General features: G+C 44.5%; 1 protein-coding gene across 1 annotated transcript in view; it reads right to left on the bottom strand.

Annotated features, from left to right (window-relative positions):
• LOC147890759 (dynamin-2A-like) overlaps window positions 1–18,656 on the bottom strand; it is an 81,731-nt gene that overhangs the window by 19,183 nt on the left and 43,892 nt on the right. The window contains exons 12-16 of the mRNA XM_087389602.1: window positions 12,698–12,817; window positions 12,330–12,413; window positions 11,994–12,121; window positions 11,175–11,259; window positions 10,890–11,016 (exon numbers count right to left, since the gene is read on the bottom strand). Of these exons, the coding sequence (XP_087245728.1) occupies window positions 10,890–11,016; window positions 11,175–11,259; window positions 11,994–12,121; window positions 12,330–12,413; window positions 12,698–12,817 (544 nt within the window). The remainder of the gene's footprint in view (window positions 1–10,889; window positions 11,017–11,174; window positions 11,260–11,993; window positions 12,122–12,329; window positions 12,414–12,697; window positions 12,818–18,656) is intronic.

Genomic DNA, 18,656 nt, shown 5'->3' with positions numbered 1-18,656 from the left:
GCACCAGACGCCCTGCTCAATCAAGCTCACATAGTTGGTCCCATCATGAAGATCGGGCTTGAAAGAGAACACCCAAATACACATAAGACACAACCATCTCCACTAGTGCCCCTTCAAAAGTAAATTGCTCTTGATGGACAACTGTCCGAGACAAGTTCAAGATCACAACCTTGTTTTTTCAAGATTGACCTTCAGATCCTTTCTCTCACAGAACATTTACATTGTCAGGCCCTCACTTGAGGAGACATGTCATCTACATATACTATTATTAAAATCAGAATCAAAGGTGACCCTGCTTTGCCTAACATCATGATGAATGCCTCGAGCTCATCAATGTATACGATAAATGAGGTCAATAATAAAGAGCAACCCTGTTTGATCTTCAATTGTCCTCATGATCTTCTTTGTCCACCCAATTGTGGTCCTGATACCTGCTCATATAGTATCCTAATTGTCCAAATGATATCACGACTATAACCTAAATCATGGAATCGCCTGAGTAGTTGGAAAATGTCACTGTATCAAAAGCCTTCAAAGCTACACAAAGCAACAATAAATCCTCTACTTCCGTGCCTTTGCCCCCTCAATGACTCAATGGCACATCTCATAGTGCACATCATCGTGTGGTCCCCTAGAAAGCTTGCCTACCCAACAAAGAAAGAAACCTGATTTCTCCAAGTCAAAAAAGGAGGAGTTCCCTAAGGCTGAGAAAAAGGGATTCATGTGCCAATTACTCCCTTGATTGGGAAACTTCCTATGCATGTGTAGAGTTATGCGGATCAAGAAGACTTCTTTATTTTCCCTCTCAAACATCATGATGTAGTTCTGGGGATGGCCTGGTTTCACCGTAGCGGTGTGAAGGTGTCTCTTCTTGAAAGGGTTTTAGATTTTGTACATAAGGAAAAAATACACTGGATCGTTGCCAGGAATATAGGGGAGACTATTCCCAATGTATCTAATGTTTTTGCTCGTAGAGCAATGAAATCCGATGTTTCAATCTACATGTTTTTCATTTTTTTAAAAAGTCTTGGAAGTGCATGCTGAAATGAATTGCTGATAAACAAAATTTTTTTTTCTTAAGATTTAAAGATTGCTTTTCAGATGCCTTGCCAAGGGAGTTACCCCCTGAGAGACCAGAGGATCATCAAATAGAGCTACTCACAGAGAAAAGATTATGACTCAGGTCCATGACTTGCTGTCCAAAGGGACTCAGGTACATGACTTGCTATCCAAAGGGTTAATTCAATCCAGCTCCTCTCCTTTTTCTACTCTTAGTGCAGAAAAAGGATGGTTTCTTCCGTATGTGTGTTGATTATCACGCACTAAAAAAGATGACCATTCCCTATTCCACAATAGATGATGTGTTGGATCAGCTCAGTGGAGGTTCAGTATTTAGCAGGATAGATTTGAAAAGTGGTTATCACCAAGTCCGCATGCAGCCCCAAGATGTGCGCAAGACAACATTCCGCACTACTTTTGGTCTATATGAATATTTAGAAATGCCATTTGGGTTGACAAATGCCCCTGCTACCTTTAATCAAATGATAGATCGTATCTTCCAACCTTGCAGGCATTTCATTGGTACCTTCTTCGATGACATCATAGTCTTTTCCAAATCCGAAGAAGAGCACAGAAAACACCTTGCTATTGTCTTTCAAGAGCTGCATAATTATCAGCTATATGCCAATAGCAAGAAGAGTGAATTTTTCCTGGAAGAGAACCATTATTTAGGGCATATCATTTCCAAGAGTGGAATTTCAGTAGATCTTGCTAAGATTCAAGCCATTCAGGAATGGCCTGAACTGAAAAGTTCTCATGAAGTACACAGCTTTCTAGGCCTTTGCTCATACTACAGAAGGCATTATGCAAATATAGCTGCTCCCCTTCATGACCCGACCAAAAAAAATGCAGCCTTCAAATGGCATGAGCCACAAAGGACAGCATTTAATACACTCAAAAGCAAGCTGACTACATAACCAATTCTTGTAGTCCCTGATTTGTATAAGCCTTTTGGTGTGGATTGTGATGCTTGTGGAGAATGCGTTGGGGCTGCACTTCATCAGATGGCCGTGTAGTGGCTTATAAAAGCCGCAGAATACGGGATGCTAAAATAGCTAGCTGTGATTCATGCCATTAATACATGGAAGCACTCTCTTTTCGGTGCAGACTTTACAGTTAAGACTGACCACTAAGCCTAAGATACTTCCTGACATAGACTAAGCTCTCAAAAAAGCATATGAAATGGGCAAATATGTTGTCAATGTATCATTTTCAAATCGTCCATACACTGGGAGCTCAGAATAGAGTGGTTGATGCCTTGTCTCGAAACCCCAAGTCAACAATGTGACCATTGCTTATCATAGGAATCTCGAAGAAATGAGAGAACAGCATGTTAGTGACCCAAACTTAAGAGAGATAAAGCAGCAAATGCAAGAGGAACAGTCAACAAGTCAATATTCCATGAAAGATGGCGAAGGATGACTACCTATGCATCACCCTGAGGCAAAAGATTCTAGAGGAATGCAATGCACCTACATATGCTGGGCATAGAGGAATTGTTGCTACTACTCAAGCTGTAAAGAGGCATTTTATTTTAATTGGCCAGCTATGTTTGGTGTTGGAAGCAATGGAAGCTCAAAAATGGAAGCACAATGAAGAAAAACGAGATGCTGCAATAGATTGCTGCAAAACTGAAGTGTGGAGGCTCAAGGGTGAGCCAACATAACAAAACCCTAGGGCTAACTGACCTACTTGGACTAAGTGTCCTAACCGACCTAGATGGTACATAAACTAACTGTACCAATAGTCCTAACTAACTATAACTAGGCCTACAAGGCTCATACCAAGGTATAAGTGGCATCTATGGATAGCCCATGAGACAGCCTACAAACCCCCCTCCATGGTATGAACTGAAGTATCGACATGGCTCATGATACCTAAATATCTAGTGTCATGGTTGCACATGTTCGTCCCGTAGAATATAGCAACCTATGACTGTACAGAGTAAAATAGATCAAGTTACAAAAGATACTAAGTTTAAAGCTTGCCGAAAAGCCTCGAACTTAGGTCGAGGTAGAGCCTTCCTAAAAAGATCTGCCAAGTTGTCTTCAGTGGGAACATAAGACAACTCAATATTACCTATTGATAATCGCTCTCTGACATAGTGATAAGGAACCTCAACGTGCTTTGTGCGAGAATGGAAAACTAGATTCTATGCGACAGCCAAAGCACTCTGACTATTAGTGAAGATAACAGTAGAAGCAGTCTGACATGCATAAAGATCTGCAAGTAGCTTCTGAAGCCAAAAACACTCCGATATAGCTGTAAAAGCCGCTCTGTACTCAGCTTCAAAGCTAGAAGTAGCAATTGTACTCTCCTTCTTGCTAAACCAAGAAACACATTAAGTACCAAGCATAAAAAAGTTGCCACTATGTGACACACAAGTGTCAGAACAACCAGCCCAATCACTATCAGTGAATCCATGCATGACAAGTGAAGTATCAGTCCCATAAAGAAGGCCTAAATGCCGAGTGTCTTTAAGATATCTGAAAACACGCTTCGGCTGTTTATGACAGTCCAGCAAAGGCATAGTGGAAGATTCATCAAACACAACATCCCAACTGACAAAGCACTTGCCCGTGCGGGGCTGATATAGCTTATAGCATTTTGGGAAGATCACAACCATATCTTCCTTAAATAACTTCACTAGGGCTCCAAAATTGAGGTGTCCAAACCTCTCATGCCACAAATGAGTGTCTGCCATGGTAGAATCAATAGCAAAGGCATGTGCATCGGCAAGTGCAGCATCATCATCTGAACATATGTCATAAGCAAGGCATGTGTAACATCATACACTGCACACCTCACACCATCAAAAATAACCTGAAAGCCACATGTAGCAATGGCTGAAATAGAAATGAGGTTCTTACGAATGCCTAGAACATAAAGCACATGCTCTAGAGTGACAATACCACCATAGACAAAAGTAAGAGCAACTTGCCCAATACCTTTCATGGTATATGATGCATGATTGGCACATGTGACACTACCCCCCTTAGATGTAAGCTCCAATGAGCTGAATAACTTCTTGCAGAAAGTGATGTGCTTGCTAGCATCACTATCAAAGAACCACGCATCATGGCCATGGCCATACAAGCATTAAGAACATCAGGATTATACTGACATGTAGCCAAGAAAGCCCAATGGTGGTCTTGTGCGAAATTAGCGGGCTCATGTCGATCTTCTGCACTAGAAGAACCAGATACTGCAAGATCAGAATCTTTCTTTTTCTTTTCAGATGCTATGCACTTCTGCATTCAAAATTATCATGCCCAGGTTTCCTACAATAATTACATCTCTTCTTCTTTTTGTTATCCCCTAAAGAAGAGGCACGATGTGAATGACCAACATGGGAATGAGAGGGCTTTCCAGCTGAAACCTTGCCTTTACCTTTTTGTTTGTGATGGGCAGCAAATGCTTGATCACTAGCTAGAGTAGCATTGCGATTCCCACGAATTTGCTCCTCCTGAAGAAGAAGAGCAACAAGCTGGTCAAATGAGAAATGATTGGCATCACCCCCTGCAACACCATGTTACCACCCTCATCAAGCTTTAAATCTTTCAACTGCCTGTGGAGATAGACAACCCTCGCCTCATTCCGCACCTGATACAAAGATGCAAGCTGATCCCATGCTTACTTAGCTGTGTTGTAAGACGAGACAAAGCACCTGGAGCAAGAGGTGTAGGAGTCCTGGCTGTAGCAGTAGAACCATCACCTAAAGAAGCAGAGGCTAGAGGTGTAGCACTAGTAACAGTGCGTGTAGGCCTAGCCTCAAAACCTGAAACAATATGCCATAGATTCTTGGCAACCAAAACATGTCCCATCACGTATGAGCACATGGGGTAATTGGTGCCATCAAGCTTGTCATCCGCCCCAATCAGCTCAAACAAATCATCTTTGCCACCAGATATGGTGCTGAAATACAAGGCAAATGCATCAATTGGCAAAGCAAACGAGAGAAAGGCAACCTCTCAGAATCAAGAGCCAAAAAAATCCGTCCAAGCTTCAAAGCGTGTGTCTGCAAAAGACTCTGCTGTCCTAAAAATGCAAATGAAGCAAAAATTGGAAAAATCCAATGCAACAACGGCTTACCCAACGATGTACAGCAATGACAGGCTCTGAAAGCGAGCAACTGAGTGCTGGAAATGAGAATTACAGCAAAAGAAGTGCTCCCACGAGGAGGAGAGCACATAGAAATGGAGAGAAAGAGATCCAATGGAAAGAAACTCGCATCCCGAGGCAAAGAGATGCCAAATGAGGAGGGGAGGGCTCAAAGAGAAGTCTCCGGATCGATTCAGCAGCTCCAAATGGCTCCAAACGGCTACAAACGCCAACACACGCAGCTCCAGGCATCTCCGAAATGCTGGCATGCAGCTTGAGGCAGCTCCGAAATGCTGGCACGCAGCTCGAGGCAGCTCCGATATGCTGAGAAACCTTCAATATAACTGACACATACCCCGAGGCAGCTCCATACGAAATTCTGACAGTTGTACAGATTTTTTGACAGGTGTATGGATTTTCTGACAGTGTACAAATTTTCTGACAGGTACGGAATTTATGACAAGTCCATACGGCTATACAGAATTTCACACGTCTGTACAGTGTGTACGAAATTCCGTACAGTTAGGTTTTTGCTACAGAAAAGTGCTCGGATCTGCTCCAAAATGTGTCTCCTTCGCGGTAGCTCCTCCAAAATGCGATCTTCTCATGTCAAAATGAGATCTTTCGCGACATAATTGCTTGGAAAGGTCTCAAACACTTGTGGAAGTGCGAAAACCAGCAAGACCAGTAAGAATGAGGGCTCCAGAGGCTGACAAACAGCTTGGGAAAGCTGTCAATGGCTGAGGGAATGGATTCCCGACCTGCTCTGATAGCACTGTAGGGTGTTGGAAGCAGTGGAAGCTCAAAAATGGAAGGACAATGGAGAAAAACGAGATGCTGTAATAGATTGCTGCAAGACTGGAGTGTGGAGGCTCAAGAGTGAGCCAACATAACAAAACCCTAGGACTAACTGCCCTAACTAGACTACGTGTCCTAACTGACCTAGATGGTACATAAACTAACTATACCAATAGTCCTAATTGACTATAACTAGGCCTACAAGGCTCATACCAAGGTATAAGTGGCATCTATGGATAGCCCATGAGATAGCCTACAAGCTATGCATAAAGATATATACGAGTTTGTTACAGAGGCCTCACTTGTCAGAAAGTCAAGTATGACAGACGCAAGGCACCTGGCCTATTGATGCCTCTTCCTATGCCTCAGGCAGCAAGGGAAGCATAGCAATGGGCTTCATTTTTTATTTGCCACAATCAAAGACTGGAAATGATGGGATATGGACCGTTATTGACAGATTCAACAAGCAGGCCCATTTTTTTCCAGTACGGAAGACGATCAAGGCAAATCATGTGGTCAAAGTTTTCTTGGCTCAAATTCTCAAGCACCAGGGTATGCCGAAGTCCATCATTAGTGACCGACCCCAGAATGACCAGCCTATTCTGGAGAGCTTTATTTGAAAATATGGGAACGTATCTGAATTTTTCTTTTTCTTTCCATCCAAAGACAGATAGTCAAAGTAAAGTATTAAATTCAATAATGCTAGACCTTTTGAAATGCTACATCTAACCAAAAATCAGATTGGGAAAAGTACCTTCCACTCTTGGAGTTTGCATACAATAACATAGTTCATACCTTCACAGCTAAAACCTCATTTGAGGTCATATATGGAAAGGTGATTCTGATGCAAATCCTAAGGACCAAAGACGAGATATTTGCAGCTGATCAGTATGTCAAAGGCCTTCAGAAGGCATTCAGCCAAGTTCGGACAGCAATAGAGAGGCCTCAAGGGAAACAAGAGAAACCTGCTAATAAGCATAGAAGGAAACTAGACCTCAAGTGAGGCGATGAGGTACTTCTAAAATTTGAGAAAGCCACGCTCCTCCAAGATGAAGGGCAAAGAGAAAGTGTATGCCACGCTGTCTACCAAGTATTATGGCCCTTTCCAGGTCACAGATGTGGCAATACAGATTGCAGTTACCAGAGCATTGGAAGATTCATAATGTCTTTCATGTGTGTCTTTTGAAGAAATATCAAGGATAGAAGCCTACTGAACCTATAATATAAGATCCACCCACGATAAGAGCAAATTGTGTATCATACGGTACTCAAGGGACCTCATGGGAAGGTATTTTATAGATACCTTGTAAAGTTCAAGAATTATTCGGCATTGAATGCCAAGTGGATGGATGAAGACATGTTCTCTAATTGTCCACAAGTTCTAGGTATTTACAAACACGCTTTTCAATTGCGGTAAACTGATTAGAAGCTGAGGGGATGTTACCAAGCTGCAACTATTCCAAGTACAAACCCGACCATTTATATTCTCATAATTTAAGAGTTCGTTTCTTTTTTAAATTATGGCCAAAGAATTCTTATAAGTGGTCAAAGTATTGCCTTCAGTCAAGGACACTTGACTTCGGTCAAGAAGGCCCGACTTCAATCAAGGAGACTTGGTTTAGGCCAAGAGGGTTGACTTTAGTCAACCAAGGTATTCCGACGCTCATTGGAGAGGTTTGGTTATAATTAAGGCGCCTTGACTCTTGTCAAAGTCCCTTAATTATAGTCAAAAAGGATTGCCCCCATCAACAGAGAAATTAATGTTTATGTATGTGCATTGGTTTGCTTCGTGGGGACGCCCACAGAGACTAGGATTAGTCTACAAATTATTTTTGCATGCAAAAGCTAACAGTTAATGGGTGCCATAGTGGTGAGCTTCATTAAATTGATGCAGGTACCAAGAGGGAAATACCCCATTTTCATGGAGCTAAAGAAAAACCTTACCAAAGCAAGTGACCATGGGAGTTGGAAGGCCTAGAAGGACTTAACCCATGGCCTGAGTTTGGATAGTGACTAAAAATTATACACTTGGCACTTCCCAAGAGGAGTTCCTCTCCTTTGTATTCTCGAATTTTTTTACGTTTTTATAATCACTTGAAGCTGCAGATCTTGTATACTCTCTAAATCTTTCATCTGTGAAATAGAGAACCTACCGGGGGGGTCCAGCCTAATTTGGATCTGGGTCCTAATGTGTGTGTGTGTGTGTGTGTGTGTGTGTGTGTGTGTGTGTGTGTGTATAAATGAATGTTACATAATATAATTTTCTTGGTTTAACCAAAAAAAAAAGTGTGTGTGTGAGAGAGAGAGAGAGAGTGTGTGTGTAAATCGTCGTCAATATTGCCTCTCTGTCAATTACATGGATTTCATTGTATAAATGAATCATCACTTTCGCCTCGAGAATTGGAATCAAAGTCCTGCGTCTTAGAAATCGACCAACAGAGGGTACGCACAGCGGAAGACTGATACAATAGCACAAGAGCTCACATAGTGTGTATGGGGAGTGGAATCACAAACTTCTTAAACTTATGTGAATCATATAGATGTGCAGACTCATCAATAGACAATGATCCAGCCAGATATAGAAGCTATAAAAAGAATGTATATTTCCGTCCAAAACTATGGATACAATACAAAGAGAGAGAGATCCAAAGTCCCACCAAGGCAAGGTCCTCTGATCTTACCACGTACTTCTACTATCTGCAGAAGATCTCTAGACTTCAGCCCGCATGCTCCACCTCGAGCATATGTAGGCTCTCTGTCTGGATCTCAGCTCCTTTCTGCCCTTGTAGACAGCATAGGGTTCAGCCCTGTGTGGAGCTAAGTCTGCAGCAACTTTGCTCTTCCTTTGCCTCCTAGATGTAGGCCCAAGGAAGGGGCTCCGGCTGCTCCTGCTGCTCCCTTGTGCACTGACCTGATGGATACCAAAACTGAGGCACAATGGACTCTCTTATATAGGGCCCAAGGCCCCTCAAAATAACCAACTGGTCAGCCCCTTGCTGGCCGACTCAATCTACCAGAAAACCACCCCCACAAGCCCCTTATCTTGGGCTAGTTCCTTTTGGGCTGTATGCCCCCTACCTTCGGGTGGGGGACCAGTCCCCCTTTGTTTTGTTGCCAGCTGCCTCTACACATCCCCATGCAAGGGGCTGTGGGCTGGCCTATGTGGCCATTCAGCAGACCTGACCCTATATAAGGGCAGGGTGCTGCCCACTGCAGCCCCTCCCTTCCTTGCAACACCTGGCCCTTTCTTTGTGCTGCTGCTAGGCCCCTATCCCTTTGCTTCTTTGCTGCTCTTCCGTCACCTCGTGCCAGGCCAGATCTAAGGCTCGATGCCCCGCCATCTCTCCTGCACTTCAGCTCCTCTGATGCACTCTCTGAAGCTCTGGAGGTGCTACCCATGTGGCAGCCCCCTCTTTCTCTTTCTTCTCTGGGCAGATCTTGCCCTAGGTCTCGCTCCCCATGCTCTCCTCATTTGGGGGCTTTCAGATGAGGAGCTGACCTTTCGAACACCCCCTCTCACCGACACATCTCGGTCCAATGCCAACACGTCGATGATGTTGCCCTAGCAGCTCTCGTGATGAAACCCTCTAGCACAATCCAGTGTCGATTCCGGTTCCTGGCTTTTCAACCAGTGGCTCCTGCTCCTCCAAGTCCAATCGAGCACAAGCAAACCATCCTGGTACACACGTCCATCCATGGTAGCACTAGATGGCACCACCACCTTCAGTCATGTTCCCGCCTTCAAACTCGAGCAACCCATACGCCATGATCTTCCAGTTGTCCCCCTCATAATGAGGGAACAACCTGGACTCTTCAAGGCACCATGCTCTAAGGGTCTGTTTCAACCTGTCCTTCCTTTGGCAAGGTCCGCAACAAAAGAACAATCTCGAGAAATAAAATCCCATTGCCAGAGAATAGCCTATAGCGTAGTAGCTGATGGCACACACGGTGACCTGCCATTTGTTTTGGTGCCGCACGCGACGTAAGATCTACTAGGGCTGGATCGATGGAGCTAGGAGGGGCTGAGAGAGAGACACACACACACACACAGAGAGAGAGAGAGAGAGAGATGTGTTAACGTCCTCGGAAGGCCTATGGGACAAAGTACATCAAATGAAAATGAAAACTCATACAAGCCACAAGGGCTGAAGCAAAGGGCTTGCTAAGGCCCTTGCAGAGAGAGAGAGAGAGAGAGAGAGAGAGAGATTTAAACACCCAAATCACCTACAATCCCAAATACCAGATACACTATGACAATCTAGGACCCTCCGAAGCAATAGAGCCAATGGCCCCAAATGCATGTTTAAAAACACGTAGCAATGTCTAGACATAGTAGCGTTTTGTGCTGAGAATATTATGCCTATCAACTCAACGATGGGGATGAGAGCACTGTTCACTAAAAACCTCCAAACTATATACAATGAACCTGCAACATTTCATTTTAACCTATAAAAAATATTCTCTCGGTTTTGCAAAATCTTGCAAAATTTCAGGCAATTTAGTTACAATTTGGCTTTTGAATCTGCAAATTCTCACAAAAAAAAAAAGGGCTCAAAATTTTGAAACCCCAAGTTTTGTGATTTGTTAAGAAAAGTGTTTTCCATGAGTGCTGGATAAGAGATAGGTCTTTAGTGCATTTTTATCAGAGTAGTGCATTGTACTGAGTGTGTGATGTCCATAAAATGTGGAACTCGTCACAAGGGAAATGAGTTCTCAGTGAGCCCAGCTAGGGTCCAATTGAGTATAAATTGATTGAACACATTCATTTTATTCTATATCAGCTAAAAACGAGATCCTTTTGAGCCTGAATGTAACCACCACATGTTATGTGCATCCAACTTCCTAAAGAGCATATACAGATGGTGCAGAAAACCCCCAAAAAAAAAATTTACAATCCAAGCTTCCCATAAATGTAACAGCTGTTAGCATACCTGCAGTGAGCTCTCCAGCAGGACCGGCGACTTGCAAAGATGATGTCTCTTTTGACTCCTTGTCTGATGAGCCCTTATCTTTCATAGATTTCAAGCTTCCCCCTGTCTGGGGTGGAGGCGTAGTTGACTGTTACCACAAGGCCAAAAAGCAGATTATCCACTTTGTTTGATTCCAATCAACTGTGAGTCATCCACCCTGTCATTGCACATAGGAAAGGGAGGCCTAGTGCTATATGTAAGATGTGGTATGCTTTATATGAGCATGCCCAATGGATAGAAACTAACCCTGTTTAGAAGGGATTGTTCAGCATCTTGTGCCTTACGGGAGGATCTCTGTTTCAGTTCATCCTCTCTCCGTTGCCTGTCAATCCTGCAAAACCGTATGACACTTTTTGAAGTTAGAACAAGCCATGCTGCCAAAAAAATTTGTACTACCAATCTGAATCATGAGAGGAAAAGCTTCAAACTAACTTATGAAGAATCATGAATAAAAATGCTCTCTGGTCTCACCAAGTTCTCCTGTAAAATGATATTCTGAGAGCCTAAAATGTATAGTTTAGAACCTTTGCCAATGGCCACATCTACAAGGCCCTTCTGCAAGCTGCCAGTTGCTTCAGTTAAGAATGCCTCCTCATTGTCTTTGTTGCTTTCATTATGGTCTTTGATGGTTCTTTTTATTTCCCATCAAGACCAGTTACCAATTCATGACTGATGGGGCTCAAATGAATATGTAGAATACCCCTCCTTAGCTTCAATTTTACCAAGCGTGTTTATGTGGCACATATTCTAGTGATGTCCATGTGTCCAGACGGGCAGACACACCTCAAAATCTCTGGCAAGGCTAAAGAAAATATCATGACCTTCCGTGACACCCAAGAAGTAACTATCCAATATTCCTAGACCTCATTAGCCTCAATTTGATGGAACATGTGGGTGTCATGCATTTTTGTACATGTGTTATGCCTATATGTTCATATGTGCATGACTACACTACAGATAGAGTTATCTCTGCCAAGAGTAAAGAAAACCTTGTGACCAACGCAACACACACGAGCATCCATGCACAGTCCCATAGCCTCCTTAAAAGCATGAATTTAGCACCACCTGCGTTGCACAAGCCGAATAAAATGCTGAGGAGGGATAAAGGCACGTTCCATGTCCACAAGAGCAACCACCATCTTCTTGGATTCAGCACGATAATCATCAAGAGCAGCACTAGCTATGGCAACAACCTGCATATAATTTTTAACGATGATAAAGTTCCTTTGCATTTACAATAACAACCTAGCCAAACAATGTAAAATCTATTCCCATAACCGCACAAGGCATCCAAAACTATGATCCTTATACCAGTATTTACACCACTCAGACCATATTAAAAATATGGAAGTGTAGAGGTACGAACATTCTTTCCAAAATAAACTGTCTACGCAGACATACCTCGCGCTTAAAAGGAGGATATCTTCCCAGACCAGGAGTAGATGATGCAGCAGACGCCACAATGTCAACAAGGATTCGATGAACCTATGAATAAATTATAACCACAATCAGCTCTCTCTCTCTCTCCCTCTATGTGTCTGTGCACGCGCATGCGCACGCATGTGCATAGAGAACACATACAGATGTATATCAAATTGAGCTATACGCACGTGCACAAGCGCATAGACATGCTTGCAGATAAATCAACATGGATGAAAATGTGTAGAAAAAAGTGCATATATGAATCAAGAGTACATAAGTCTACAAAATTATTCTGCCATTTAGCATCGTGAAAATGAAAAAGGAAGGAGACGAGAATTCAAACTCACCTCATCAACACATAGGCGTGCAGGATCTTTTGCTAATTCCAAAACCCTACGAACAAGCGATCTTAAACCTTTTTCAGGAGAAATAAGATACGGTTGATATCCATCTGCTTCCAACACAATCTGAGCAGACACGTCAATTAGTTTAAAATCTCCCTCTCTCTCTCTCTCTCTCTCTCTCTCTCTCTCTCTCTCTCAGAGATCCATTCGTGTTCAGATCCATTTTGACCATGCTCTTGACCCGGTGTATGTGAGCCACCTGGTTTCTGAGCTTCCAGTATTACTTAGAGAGGGGATGGACCTCGCGCATGCATCAGATACCCATTGTCTCAATGATATAGGATGTTGCCACTAGATCTTTCCCACCACGCGATCTTCACGTGTCCCAGACGGGAAGATCCAGACGGGAAGATGCCCCAAAACTCCTAGTTCAACCATGAGTGCACAAAGATGAGAGCCCACCTTACACGTGAGAGAGCACTGGGACACTTGACTGTCCATGACCTAAGCAATGGCTATTGGCATTCTCTACATAGAGATTTTGTATGCACAAACACTCCACAGCAGATCTCACGCCGAGTGACACGGCGCAAGAAGCAAACTTTCCTTGAACATAGAATGGATGAGGTGATCAGACCCTTTCGCGGAGGAGATCCTACTACGAGATGGGGGCTCTTGTCGAAGGGGAAGTCATCCATCCCCATCACACATCCAACAGATTGGCGTACATGTGTCATTTGTTTACTACACAAAATGTACGGGCTGCCCTTCTCCGGCTTCATAATATGTAGGTATGGCACGACTCACACAAGGGCGGGGTACTCTAGCCCAACTAGAGAGGCGATGCTTCCAGGCACACTTCCACGACCCTCAAAGGAAGGCTTGGCTTTTTTACAAGCTCGTGAGACCGATTGCCATGTATGCAGCACCTTTCTCAAGGAGTCATATATCAACGACAGAGTGGAGGAGATTTGAGAGGCTACACGTGATTATGGGATCCAAGAAGATTCGAAGTAAGCCCTCAGTCCCCCATCAGATTATATAAAAAGAGTTCGCCATGACCCCTCTCCGAATTGATGCCATCTTTCAGACACTGACGTTCCTCCACAGAGTTTAGGCCTTACCCAGTGGAGATTACCGAGGTTAGCATTGGAGTCCTCCGGGCGACTAGTAGAGAGCCGTGTTGATACAGCATGGTATGCACGAGTATCCACATGGTTTGTTAGTCACGGCATTTAGATGGACAGACTTCCCCCCTTTCAAAACAGCTTGGATGCACCACCCCAGATGATCCCATGAGATGAGATCAACCGTATCACACGTTTGGACCTCCTCCAACTCCATACATCTAAGGCTTGGGAGGGAGAGGAGTTCCCCACCAAGACCCAGTTCTACCATGACCACTTCCCGAGGATCTCGTAGCTTAGTCTTGTCATCAGACCTCAATATCTCGAGGACAGGAGAGTCTCACATGCATTGAGGATCACCATCGGTCAATTGCGAGTCTTGTCACATCAGTTGAGGATTGAGGCATGAAGAGCTATGGGCATACCCAAAAAGCAGAGGACTTGCACACTATGCCAGATGGAGGAGATCGAGACAGAGGAGCACTTTCTATGTGCCTGTCCAATCTATTATCAGATCCGAGGACGATATCACTGCCTCTTCTAGGAGGGGCATGGCTTTGGTCCCACTTATAGGGTTAATCCACTTTCCTGATCAGGTCTATCTTGGGCTCTATATGATTGAGATGCAATGACGAAGAGATATATTGATGCAACAGACCACAGAGCAGCAGAGATTGAGGCCATAGGTCACAGAGATTGACAGAGCACAGACACTTATTAGAGATTTCTATGCATCTAAGTCAGTTGCCGGCAAAGCTGAGGGAGAGAAGCTTGATGAGATGAGAGCATCATGGACTAGCAATGGGAGTCTCCACCACGATGCTACTAGACGAGAGACGTGTTCCACATGCAACACGAAGAGGACCACGCACGATCGAGATCTGGTCCATCTGGTGATCACCAGAGACAAGGAGTGACCCTCGATGTAGCCCTTCGGATACAGAGATCGAGGAGACCACGCCCTCCACCGCATCGAGAGACAGCTCGACAGATACATATACGAGAGACAGCTCGACAGATACGTATACGAGAGCTTCTCACATCTCATCTCAGACTCCCCAGAACCAACTCACGGCAACGGAAGCGCCAACACGAGTAGAACGTCTCTAACCCAGGTCGCACAAGAGGGGGCAGCCTTCTTTTCGCACAGCATCAGCTTAAGAGAGGTACAAGAGCAACCTATTCTCCTCCCCTAGGCTGAGCTGAGCACTGGACTCAGTCTAGGGTGTTAGACATAGCAAGAGGGCCCCCAGTTATTCACAGGCCATCAAGGAGCCCCCAAAGGTGAAGACCTTTGTTTCAACCCCTATCAGTAAACCCTCCTATTCCGACATCGCACAAACACCCAGCCCATATACATTGCATTACAAGCCGAGGGTTAGCACAGACCCACAGGAGCAGATATATTTTCTACAGCAAGAAGTAAGGGAGTTTAGACTTAATGGTTGCAGCTCTCGGGAAGAAAGTGAAGGAGATGGAGAACAATGGCAAACAAGAAATCATACAGGAAGTAATACAGATACACATGGAAGCAGCACCTGCACCACAGTTGATAACCAAAGTCCATGACATGGTTACCAATGAGGTCAAATCGATCAAAGACAAAATCTCAGCAACAATGGACAACAAAATCAACAAAAGTAAAGTATATGGAGAGGTACGAGAACAAGAAAAAAGGGCAGCTAATGCTGGATCTCTACGCATTGATGATTACCTGAAGATACATGAAGGGAGCCTGGCAGAAAATATTGATAATATCATAGCAGCAGCCCCTAAGATTGAGTAGGACTTAAAGGATATAAACATTGTGGCTCCTATTGGGACACAAGCTAAAGTGGTACTCAATGACAGGAAAGCAAAAATCAAGATTCTCATGCAAACAAATAAGTTGAGAGGCACCAAGGTATGGATATCAGAGGGGCTCACCCCGATTCAGCTCAAGATGAAGTCCATAGAATTGAACAAAGTGAAGGACACTCACAAAGAAGGGAGATGGGGTGTCTACGGAGATGGAAAAGCACTTATCAAACATTTTAAAACCAAACCCAAGGACTCTCAATCTTAAACTGAGGTAATACAGGCTGACTATCTCACCTAGAATAATGTGGCTTATCGAAATAATCTGGCTTATCTATAATTATGCACTCCCAAGAGACTCTCAGTCTATAACTAACTGACGTTAATATTCTATAATTATGCAGTCCCAAGAGACTCTCAATCTAAAAATCTAATATACCTCTCTCCCTCTGACGCTAATATCCCTCTCTCTCTCTCTCTCTGTGTGTGTGTGTGTGTGTGTGTGTGTGTGTGTGTGTGTGTGTGTCTCTCTCTCTCTCTCTCTCTCTGCGCGCACACGCGTGCGTGCGTGCATGTGTGTGTGTGTGTGTGTTTTTTTCTTAATACACACGCGCGCGCGCGTGCGTGCGTGTGTGTGTGTGTGTTTTTCACAATACACTAGTGCAGCCGACTGCCATGTACACAACACCCTTCTGATAGCACAAGTCGGCCATGTACACAGCACCCTTCTGAGACTGTGATCTACCGATAGCACAATGAGGAGATTTGAGCGGCTACGGGTGACTATGGAATCTACGATGATTCGGAGCAAGCCCTCAATTCCTCATGAGATCAAATAGTAGAGCTCGCCGTGACACCACTACAGACCGATGCCATCTTCTAGACAATGACATTCATTCATAGAGTCTGGGACCGACCCCATTGGAGACTACCGAGGCTTGCCCTGGAGTCATCCAGAAGATGAGCTGAAAGCATCGCAGACACATGTTATGCACGTATATCCACAAGGTTTTCCAAACACGGGATTCAAATGGGCAAGCTCCCTCCCTTTTAGTACAGCATGGATGTGCCCCCTGAGTTGATCCCACGAGATGAGATTAACCGTATCATACGCCTAGCTCTCCTCTAGCTCCACACGTCTCGGACTGGGGGAGCTCCCACCAAGAACTAGTTCTACCGCGACCACTTCGCGGAGGAGGGATTCATCATCACACCCCAATATCTCGAGGACGGAGGAGTCGCTATGGGGCAGATGCGGGTTTCATCCCATCAACTGAGGAATGAGGAGGGAGATTGGGCTCCCCCACTTTTGTGGCATGGATATATGAGCTCATAGTCCCTACCCCCCCCCCCTCTCTTGACACCGACCACTCATACCTATCATTTAGTATCTTAGCTATACTGCCAAACAGAGTACATGATCCACATGCCCTCGCCTAGGTTTGGGTATACTTCGATCATGCCCTTGATGCAATATACATGAGCAACTAACCCTGCACGCTAGCGAACCCCTTGGGAGATGATGCAATCTCACTCATACCTCAAACACACTAGTATCAGTGATCCGTGATGCCGCCACCAATCATTCCCCACGGCCAAGTCAACAATTCGTACCTAGGCTGGAAAGACGAGTGCTGGGAGATGAGATCCCACCTCATACGAGAGCAAGCCTTGCGACACTTGACAAGATCTAAGGCACATCGGATTTCACAACATCTGACGCGACGTATAAGGCAAGTGTTCCTCTCACATAGGATTGGATGAAATTATCCAATCTTTTTGTGGAGGTAATCCCATCTTTGCATGGGAGCTCTTATCCGAGGGAAAGCAATATGTCTGCTCTCCACAGGCCCTCCACTTGTATCCTATTCACTGCACATAATATGTGAGCTTCATTACGGTGGCTCCTCAACTGAAAAGCCCAAGACCATGAGGAGCTATGGACTGAGCAATTCGCATATGGACAAGAGGTCTTGGCCCCGACCCTAGCACAGATGTTCAACCATATTGTATGTCATGGCTTCCCCCCGTACCACCACCATTGTGCCGATAGACAAAGCAGAAGATCCCATGGATACTGGGAACTACTGCACTCTTATGATTGCTCATACACAAAAACAAACACGCAGCGAGCATTGGGACACGTTGGTTTAGAAGACGAGAGATCTACGCGTGCTATGTAGACTTTTGGAAGGCCTTTGACACAATCTCACAATCTCGCATGATCATACAACTTCAAGAGATGCAGAGATTCCAAATATCACGATCTGGGGGGTATGAGTATGTATGAGTCACTAAGAGGGAGAGTACATGCCCCTAGAGGCTTGTCAAGTTGGGTCGAGAACACAATAGGAGTGAAGCAAGGAAGCCTCCTCTCAACCGACACTATTTGGGCTATATATTGATGAGATCACAACATTTATTGACCACCTAGCAGGTGAGGCATCTTGGCTGGCCGATCTGATAATACAGATACTATTGTATGCAAATAGCATAGTCCTCCTATCCGCCTCAGCAACAGCAGGCTTACAAAGACACCTAGATGTCCTAGAGGTGTTTTGTACAAAGAGAGATACTAGACACTTAACCTTGGCAAAACAAGCTTATGATTTTTAACCCTCATGGCCAGCATTTCATCGACACAGCTTCACCTACAGAGGAGAGCCAGCAGAGATCTTACAATCCTACACCTACTTAGGGGTAGTCTTTGTGGGGTCAATCTTCACGATGACCCACGCAACCAGGGCATGACTTGCACAAAGGTAGGGAGCTCTAGCTCAACTAGAGCGGCAATGCTTTCAAGCACATTTTCAGGAACACCGACGAAGGAATGGCTATTTGACACGTTTGTGAGGGCGACAGCCATGTACGCAGCACCTTTTGGAGGTGTGACCTGACAGCGACCGCCTGGCGACGTTTTGAGAGATGACCCAAGCAACCAGGGCACAACTTGCACAAAGGTACAGAGCTCTAGCTCGACTAGAGCGACAGTGCTTTCAAGCACATTTTCAGGAACCCCGACGAAGGAATGGCTATTT

The sequence above is a fragment of the Dipteris shenzhenensis genome, chromosome 18 (assembly GCF_047967505.1).
Source record: "Dipteris shenzhenensis isolate YYH24624 ecotype China chromosome 18, Dip_SZ_1.0, whole genome shotgun sequence".
NCBI lineage: Eukaryota > Viridiplantae > Streptophyta > Polypodiopsida > Gleicheniales > Dipteridaceae > Dipteris > Dipteris shenzhenensis.
This window is presented reverse-complemented; position numbering and strand designations above follow the sequence as displayed.